The 9991-nt window shown below is 37.2% G+C and overlaps 2 protein-coding genes across 3 annotated transcripts; one reads left to right on the forward strand and one right to left on the reverse strand.

The window, feature by feature from the left end:
- Positions 1 to 386: 386 nt before the first annotated feature.
- LOC148739223 (uncharacterized) lies at positions 387 to 4178 on the forward strand. 2 transcript variants are annotated; one of them, XM_088747167.1, is made up of 4 exons: positions 387 to 657; positions 812 to 969; positions 1334 to 1390; positions 1892 to 4178. In XM_088747167.1, the coding sequence occupies exons 1-4, from the start codon at positions 441 to 443 to the stop codon at positions 4049 to 4051; spliced, it is 2592 nt and encodes an 863-aa protein (XP_088603293.1). In that variant the 5' UTR covers positions 387 to 440; the 3' UTR covers positions 4052 to 4178. The 2 variants fall into 2 exon arrangements, with proteins under 2 accessions (XP_088603293.1, XP_088603294.1); XM_088747168.1 differs by having other exon boundaries at positions 525 to 1125.
- Positions 4179 to 4278: 100 nt separating this feature from the next.
- Positions 4279 to 5138, reverse strand: LOC148739224 (uncharacterized). Its single transcript, XM_088747189.1, has one exon. It carries the CDS (start codon positions 5053 to 5055, stop codon positions 4438 to 4440), a length of 618 nt encoding a protein of 205 aa, XP_088603315.1. The 5' UTR covers positions 5056 to 5138; the 3' UTR covers positions 4279 to 4437.
- Between the last annotated feature and the right edge of the window lie 4853 nt (positions 5139 to 9991).

Genomic DNA, 9991 nt, shown 5'->3' on the forward strand with positions numbered 1-9991 from the left:
CTTCTATCGCTATTCCTGCAAACCTGGATTATCTGATGATGGATCAACTCGAAACCCCAAGTCGAGAATTTTCGGATCTCAAGTCTTCCTCATTAGGTTTCTTTTTTATATGAGCCCATAAGTTCAGCACTTCAGATTTCAGACAGTCCAACTCCTCTTGTACTGATTTGGCATTCTTGTTAAACGCCGGAGTAGAAGCTTCTTCTTCATTCACGAGAATAAGGGAGTCGTCATCAACCGGTAACTGAAGTAGCTTCTTCAGTTTGGCTTTTATTACTTTTGCATCCGGACCTTGGACTTGAAGGGTACCGGTACTGTTAAATAAAACCAGCGTGATTGTCTTCGACTTCAAAGAACTAGACCTTTCAGAGGGACTCGCGGTTGCAGGAACACGCCGGGCTGGCGCGCGCTATGAAGCGGAACAATCATTGTCTACTAATATGGCGTCTGTGACCGTGTGTTTCTTAGAGAAGACTGGAACTGAGTTCAATGCCTGTCGAAAAATGCCTCCGAGCGGTCCTTGGGTTAGTCCGAAGGCGCCAAAGCTCAAATTTGCTGAAAGTAAACAAGTTTGCCCGTCATTTCGATACCAAACATGCAATACTTTCTTCGATGTTCGCGTGAAAAGAGACAGCAGAGGATATAGTAAAAGGGAAGGTAAGGTTTTCTTGTCGTTCGTATGGTATTTTTGGCCCGGATAGTCTTTTAAATATTTATTCTTATCCGAAAAATTTTGTTACGAAGAGAAACTTCAAAGCCTTGACTAGAACTCTATGATTTTTGTTTTCCTAATTTTGCATTCTTTTCTTAGTTTTTAATGAGTTAATATTTAGGATGCCGCCCAAAAAGAACACGCGCTTTAACTTGGCTCAATACATGAAAGATCGGAAGGTTGCAAGAGAGAAAGCTGTTAATGAAAATCGCAAGCTACAGGCAGAATACAAAAAAGTCCAACGAACCCAGGAAAAGGCGAGATAACATATTTAATTTGTCGTTTTAACGTAAAATAGTAGTGGTGCTTTGAGAATGTTTTATATTTCGAATATTAGAGAATTTGTATCAAGGTATTTTAGGCAAGTGGTGGAAGTGCGAGTACAGGGAGGCTTGTATTTCAATTTTGACAAGGTAGGAAATTAAAAATAATAATAATAATGATAATAATAATAACAATTTTATTTATAAACTGGTTAATGGTTTTTTACATCCCCCTGTACCTCCCTACACAAATATTTGTTAACACCCCCCAGCTTTTTTATCTGTTTGAACTTTATATGAACTTTAAAAATTAACCAATCAGTGCATAAGAAATGACATGTTTAATTGATGCTTTCAGTTGGCCGCAGTAAGGAAACGATGCAAGGACATAACAAATGAGTTTGAAAATATTACTGTGAGTATACTCTTGATTCCTCATTGTGGTTGTTTTACCAGTACTGGTAATTGTGCTGCAAAAAACTGCTGTGCACAACTTCTGACTGTAGATTTTCATTAATGAGTGGATAGATACAATTTTATGCCAATTTTTGATAAAAACATTAATGGAAACATATTCAATTTTGTGAGAAGAAAAATTATTTTTAGAAGTTAAATTTTGGTGGACTGGCCACTTAACACAGAGCCAGTACCAGAATGACAGCCAGTGCCAGGCTTCTATGCCAGTGCCTGGGCAAGAAACCTGAGTGTGTGCCTGTGTTCATTTGGTCAGTCAGAAGACTGTCATAAATGATGGTGTCTCTAAACTATAAACATCAAAATATCAAATGTAAGATATGGCGAGATACAATTGTTGTGTTCAGATCTATAATGTTTACAATTTTGGTCTCATTGAACCACTTCTTGTTTTAATAAATGTGTTACTACCCAGTGTCTAATGAGTTAGTGATATTTTTAGACACATGAGGGACAGGTATCTCAGGCACGAACAAGAAGCCCTACTGCACTAGCTGATGGACAATCAACATTGGGACCAAGAATTGCAAGGAAAAGGAGGCATGAGACCATTGAAGCTGCTGCCAGAATTCATGGAAGCACAAATGAACATTCTTCAGCCACTTTTGAGGGATTGTTTGACACTTTGCAGAAAAGATGCAAACTGGATACTTTCACAAGTTATGTGACAGGGAACAAGCAGTTGACTGATAGAGTAGTTTCCAAAGAATTTAAGAAAAATGTTTTAAAATTTGAAAAGTCAAATGACAACATTATACGAAGTATTGCAACATATTATGCAAGTGGTGTAATGGGCAAACGAAAGTACAAAAGTGTTAGACTGGTGCTTTCAATGAAATCAAATGAAAGTAAACCAGGGAAAAGAACAAGCATTTCAATTTGTAAAGGCTGTAAGGTACCAAAGCTTCTCACGTATAGTAACCTTGTGGAACAGTTAAAAAAGATTGATATTGGAACTGTTCATGAAATTGACCTAGACTATCTAGAGGGCTTAGAAACTGAAAACCCAGTGAATGGTGCATATAGAGACTTAAGACAACACCTTCCAATGCTTGCCAAATTTTATCTCTCTAAGAATATAAAACAAAGCTTGAAAGGCTTTACAGAATCAACAGGCACTTTTCAAATTGCTCTTGGTGGTGATGGATGCCCATTTGGCAAGAATGAGAGTGCATGTTCTTTCTTGGTCAGCTTCCTCAATGTTGGAAGAAGGGTGGCATCAAGTTATGATAACTTTCTAATTTTTGGTGCCAACTGTGATGAAAGTTCTCCTGTTACAAAGAAATATGTGAGGTCATTATTACCACAAATTGCAGAGTTAGAAAGAACCGAGTATGAATTTGAAGGCATTACATTTAGGTTTAAGCTGGAGGAATTGCCAAATGACATGAAGATGCTTGCCATGTTGGCAGGTGAATTGACTATTAGCGCTAAGTATTTCTCGCCCTTTGCAAATGTTTCATTAGCTGATTGTAGGGATGTGAAGGGTACATTTGGAACTGACAGGTCAAACAAGTGGAAGCCATGGAATTACCAGCAAAGAGTAAATGTTGTCAACAAGGTTGAAGCATTTAAAAAAAGAGTAGCCCTGGAAAAAATTTCTGTGAAGACAAAGAGATCTAAAATCACAGATTTCATTGCCAAACAAAGTAGTAGACAAGAATTTTTGCCTCTTTTAGGTTCTTATATTGATAAAGCTCACGTGGAACCCCTTCATCTGAAGAACAATGCTTGGCAGTACTTTTTTAAAGCAGTTTTGACAGAAGCTATAAGAAAATCTAAGTTGCCAGCTGATTGTAAAAAGTTTTCAGAGGTCCCATCTGATAGCCCTTTCACAAGAGTAATTACAGCTTTACAAACAGAAGTAAAGACCAGGCGCCTTGCAAACAAGACAAAACAATGGTTCAATGAAACTCAAGGGTCTGGAGCTGATTTGCATTATAGATTTACTGGAAAAGATTCCCGTTGTTTTTGTCATAATTTCATGAGATTAATCAAGTGGCTTAGCTGTGAAAGTGACTCCAGGAAAGAACGTCAAACAGTTCTTGCTTTAGCTTACTTAGGTGTGAGGCTGAGAGACTGTGTTTCTCTCTTTAATAGATTCGAGATAACATTAGACCAGATTGATCAGCTTTCTAAGGCCTGCTATGAGTATTTTAAAGTAAATTCAATGTTTTTGCCAAGGTCTGTAAATCCTACTGTCTGGACATTGGGTCACATTGTCCCCACTCATTGTCATCAAATGCTTGAAAAGTATGGGCAGGGGTTGGGAATGGTAACAATGGAAGGGCGAGAAGCAAAGCATGTGTTTCTGAAAAAATTAAGTGAAAATACAACATATCAAAAGAGATGGGTTGAAATATTTAGACATGAATATGTGATGCTGATTTGGCTGCCTCAGCATGGTTTTCAGCAGCCAGAATCTGCATGCAAAAATGTAGCCTACATCCCAGAAAGGATATTCAGTGATCCATCTTATTGTTATTGTGGTCTGTTAAAAGCATGTCCTGAGGATGCTAAGTGCTGTTTTTGTGGGGACCCAATCATGAAATTTATAGAGCATAGTGTTAAGGATGGAAAGATTGCTCCACAGCTTTTGTAATTAATGCTAAATCTGTACACAGTCTGACTCAAAATCACTGTTGACTTGAGATTATATTATGATGTATTGTATTGGTAGCAGATAGGACCTTTAAGATAGTGTTTGACTAAATTACACTTTGATCACCCTTCTGTTGTGTGGTTTTGATTAAAATTTGACCCAACAAAACAAATCAAACTGAATGGCATTCCAACATTGTTTCCAATATTGATAATACAAGTCTATGGTATTTTAATATGATTTATTGGTAACTGTGCAGAGTGGAATACAATTAAGGGAAGGTAAGAAACTTCAAATCAGCTGAGTGCATAATGTTAGGACAACTTATAATTACAAACAGCCTGGAATATACTCCATTTTGTTTAGTTTTCATGACTTGTATATGCCTACGAAAAGGTGTAGCCAAATTCATTGGTGAATTTGTAGTGGGCTTTCACCACCACTTGCTGTGTCCTCTTGGTAAATGTGATGGTGAAAGGAGTTTCAGAACTTATGGAAACTTTTGAAGTTCCTTTACTTATTCCTTTACTCTTCTTCGTTAGGAATTCTCGAACTGAGTCGTTGTTTAGCTCGGATAAGTTGCCAAAATCTCGAATAAGTCTGTTCTCTCGGTGATAGTAGATGACATCTGTGTGTTTTTCTTCTTTGTACGAAACACCATAAGCGGAACGGGCCTTTTTAACACTCTGTAAAATTAAGGAGAATATTTCCGAGGACATCGCCCGTTTAAACTCTACGGTCCAACCGCTTCGGGCCTTCATTCTTGGACTGAGGCGCCTATGGAGCATCTTTAGCCACATCTTTACTTCTCCTTCGAGGAGTGCTGACGCTGGAATTTGTGACATCTTAGCTCGTTTTAAAGAGCTTTGGCCCACACAGTGTTTTTCAAAAATTGAAGTGAGAGCTGTTTTCACTTCTTCTTTAAACAAAAAGAAATTATCGATTTCATTACGTAGTGGACGCAGAGCCTCAGTGGCGTTCAAAATAGCATTTTGGACCGCCATTTTGAAAACTGTTTTATACTTTTATTCGTATCTCCGCTGTTCAATTTCAAACAACAGCGGGCGGCAAAGTTCCGCTTCACAGCGCGCGCCAGCCCGGCGTGGAACTTCCAAATTCAGGACTTTCGAACAAAATCCCTGAAGTTGTGTTAGGCTCCCTTTCCACTTGAATAGACTTTGTTTGTCGTCCCAATGTAGATATTGGTTTAAGGGAGATGAAGAAGGTTCAGTGGCAACAAATTCGGCGGAATTCGTGGAGCCTTCAGATACACGTCCGCACGCCATCATGCACAGAGACACAGGGTACTGGGGGGGGAGGTAGTGGTACCCATGAAAAGCAAGCTGGAGGGGGAGCAGGCTCTTATTGTATGTAGTGGCAAAGATTGTTCCGACTTGACTGGTGGGAATTCAAATGATGATAGCCTTGAGCAAATTATAGAATTGCTGGGCTGATTCTAAAACATTTCTTGAATATAACAGTTGTTTTTAAAAAAACTGATTTTTTGTATGACAAGTAACTTTAATTGTACTGGTAATTGCAGTCCCTCGGGCTCCTTAACAAGAGATGATAAGAATGTTGGTCTTCACCCTAGGTTTTAAAATATGTCACCGTCATTATACTTTTTTGTTGAGGTAGATTTCAAACGTGAAAAAGGTTGCTGGACTCCTCGTTTGACATACCAAAGATACATCTGTTTTTGGTCGCGAACGAGCATAAGCCACTCTCAATCTGATTTTCCTAAAGTTTTGAATTTTATTGCCAAAGCAAAGGTGTGAATTTGGATACTGCGTTTTTACTACGCTGCCTCTACTGTTATCTGTGCTTATTTCAACAAACTAAAACACTTACGGTATTGAATAAACAAAATAATCCCATCACAACTCGGTAGAGATAATCAGTTCTCACCACCAAAACTAGCCAAGGTCAACAACATGAATTAATAGAGCAAAATTATCGGTCGGTTCTTGTGATGAGCTTGAACAAAGTTCCATAGAATTGAGACTAGTAATAGTAGTCACACTGGATACTCATTTGGCCACAAGTTACAATATGAGCATCTAGATTTGAACTTAGGTTTTTGGAATCGCTTTAAATCGCTAAACAACATCTGATATGTACCCTTCAGTGAAAATTCTGTGAAATCGTTCGCCTGCTGAACATATAGCCCAAGGAAACTTTCACTTGCTAACAAATTCCCACCAGGCTTTTTGGTTTTTGGTTTTTGGTTTTTTGTTTCTTTTATTTATTTATTTATTTATTTATTTATTTTCAGGACAACTTTATTGCAATCGGGTAAAGTAAATTAACAGTGAATATAGAACACTGCAGACTTCAAAAAAAAAAAAAAAGAAAAAAAAACAATATTACAAAATTTAATACTTCCTCCAGAGGAAGAGTTTCAAAGGCAGTGGTTTATAACTGCTATTACTCTCTGTTAATTATAAAATGCGATCTAAGATCATGATAATTAAATACGATAAAGCTAATTAACATCTTCAGATTTAATGAAACCTTGTAGAAGTTCACTTATAGGAGTGTGCTTAAATACAGATATAGGGTTGATATTTGGAAGGGAGCTGTACAGTGAGTTCTATGTATCAACTATCCTTTAGCAAGTTTTGTAAATAATGAATTCATAACGACTGATCCCGAGTAAGACAAAATGGACACTTCACCGTGGGAACAGTCCTCGAGTTATTTGTTGTATGGTACAATGGAGAAATTAGAGAAGGCGATGCGAAAACAAATCGAACATTTGGATAGCCCAACTAAAAGTGCGTAAGAACCCAAAATACTATGCCACAAAGCCAAAGTCATGCCCAGTTTAACATCACCCTCAATCCCGCTCTGTTCAAGTGTAACGGCGGTTGTCGGTAAACACGAACGGGAAACATTCCATTGTTGCCTGCTGATGTCATAGCTCTTGTAATGTTGTTCGTTCAGATTAAAAAATCAAGAAGGGCAGCAGTTTTACCGTTGGTTGTCATGTGACCGCAAAGTAACCAATGAAAGCGCGCTGTTAAGCAAAATTCCAGCTATATAACAATATCAGATTTTGGTAAATTAGAGGGAATGTAAGACTCTGATTTGTACCAGGTTGAAATAGATCTAGATGTAATATTATACTGCTTGGGTTAGATTGAGCAGTTAGGGCGATTTTAAGTTAACTGTACGATGTGGAAGGCTTCAAGTTCGAGATAAAGTTAATAGACAACAATAGTTATCTGCTTTATTTGTCCCTATCTGATATTGTAGATAAGTATTAGTGATAAAGTCAATATGTAAGCTCAAAATGAGGAACGTGTCCCATCAGTTTTCAACTTAGACTATGGATGTTGTGATAAAGCTTGTTTGTAGAATACAATGATGACAATTTTCTTTTCGTCTCTATTAGTCATTAATCTTGGCCTTATAAACATCCACTGAATACAGAGGCGCAAGTAAAAAGATTACTTCCTCAGGTTACCAAATATTTCCTGCATTGTCAAAGGAGTAATGATTCATACGTTGTCTTCATACCTCACAGCATGAAATCTCTGCTTTCCGGGACAAAGACCGTAGCCTGCTCTGATTTAACAGGTCTAGAAATTTTAATTAAAAAGGGATCATCGTTACGAATACATAATTTTTCAGATTTTCTTTGTGCAGCCTTTTACCAAGTGCAATTCCAGCAACAAGGAGCTGTAAAATTTTGGTCAAATAATTAGCCATGGCCTTCTATTTACACAAATCGAAAACCAGAACTTCAGTTTCAATCAGGAGAGTTCCTTGGAATAGCTCACCCTTGATTTATCGATATTCCAAAATTTTTCTTAGGTTTCCAAAGAAACTCACTTTTGTTTTGTTCCGTTTCTTTTTTCAGCATTAAAAGTTTGTTTTGGGCATGAGAGATTAATGGACATCAAATGATTGATTAATAACTTTCTTTTTTTTTGTTTTTTTTTTTTTGCGATGACGGTATAATGACATATTTTTATTCTAACAGCTTCTCTACAGATCTCAAATGAAAACTCACTTAGAACTTGACATCTTATCCAATTTTAAGGGGGAAAGGGTTAATAGAAGTTTCGTCTTATTTTAAGTTCGTCTCATTTTAAGTTTCTCTTCGCCCCCATCAAGATGAAGTGGCGAGCTTTGTAATCGTACAACAACAGATAAACCGTGCAAGTGTAATAAACACATGAAAAGGTACTAACAGAACTGATGGTTACTAACTCCAACACCCCGAATAGCTGCGAAACATCACGAAACTTTATATGTCCAACGAAGGTAAATTGGAAGGCCTTTCGTGAAAGGAGAGCGAAACAATGAAGAAAATGTATGAATCACCTACTTGCGCCTACGTTTTTCTATTTAAACGTAAGCCAGTTGTTGTAGCTATTTGCCAGCGGATGGATTTTGTAGAAGAGGGTTCTATATAGTATGCGGTTTCTATAACCCTTATCGAATATGCTCTGATAAATGGCTAATTTTAGATGTCCTTCAACGTAAAGGCTGATCTTAAGGTAGAAGTATGCAATTAAACATTCTCCTTACTTTAACTTATTTTGCAACAAAGCGCTCGACTTCGTAAACGCCCATTGCAGCTGGCCTTGCCTTCGAACAAAGACAGGCAGGATCGTAAATAAATACTCAAGTTGCCTAAGAGCCTGGCTGATATCTTGCGCGCTTAAAAATAGAACAAACAAACAAACAAACAAGCAAGCAAACAACTGCTAGGTTGGGCATTGGGCTTACAAATAGTCCAAAAAAGCCGAGTGCCGGGTACCGCAAACCTAATTATAGCATTCCATGTTTGTTTAAAAATGCAAGGTAATTCTTAAAGTATATCAGAGGAAAAATTTTCCCACATCGTGTACACGCTAAAAATCAAGTAATTTCAAAATTAGTGATTTCATAGTGCGCTCAAATTATGACATTTCTACAAGTAATAAACCGACATAATTTTGGGGATCTCTTGAATTGCTATTTTGCGAAATCGACTACAGTAGAACTTCGATTTAACGAAGTGCCAAGGGTCTGGGGAAATTGGTTCATTATATCGAGGGTTCGCTATATCGAGGTTCTGTGGCATACATTTTACTGTAACTTAAGCCGGGCTGGAACTGAACTATCGTTCGTTATACCGAGGACTTCGTTATATGGAGGCTCGTTAATCGAGGTTCGACTGTATTTTTACTTAGCGGGCGGTAACGATGTTGCCATCCTCGTGTCACACAATATGTCTTTGGTAGATATTAACCCTACCTACTAGGGTTTTGGCCTGCCCTTATTAGTGCGTTAAATTAAGATCTACCGATAACCTTGTATACGCCCAGGAGGCCAAAATCCTTGACAATAAACTAATTTGAAATTTGTAATATTTAAATGTATTTTGTGACATGAAAAAGGTCACTATGTCACCGCAGGGTGAAAATAGCCGATTTCGCAAAATAGTAATTCTTCTTAAGTTACTACTTTGCGAAATGAATTAAAATCCATATTATTAATTAACGATTAACGATTACTCCAAAAATTCATGTGAATGTTATTTTTACCTTATTCGAAAATATATTGGTATCATCCATATTGTTTCGTTAGACCTCGTCTGGTTTCGTTTTATTTCGCAAAATAGTATAAGCCGACCAAAGCCGATTTTCAACACCGTGCACTCTTCGCAAATATTAAATATAGTTTAATATTCCATATATTTCCTAAATATCAAATAGAGTTTAAGTATATCTTGTCTTTCTAAGTCTGTTATGAGTTCACTGATTACAAAAAAACAAACAAACAAAAAAAAATCTCAGTGGCATTTAATACGTTACTGGCAAATAATCAAGACAAACACCTTTGCAACAAATATCCTTCGTTATGCAGGCGCCCATATTCACTATCATATCGATTGGACACGATAGAAATAATATGACAATATTTTCTGTCTTCCAACCAACTGAT

Source organism: Stylophora pistillata, chromosome 2 (genome assembly GCF_964205215.1).
Source record: "Stylophora pistillata chromosome 2, jaStyPist1.2, whole genome shotgun sequence".
Lineage (NCBI taxonomy): Eukaryota > Metazoa > Cnidaria > Anthozoa > Scleractinia > Pocilloporidae > Stylophora > Stylophora pistillata.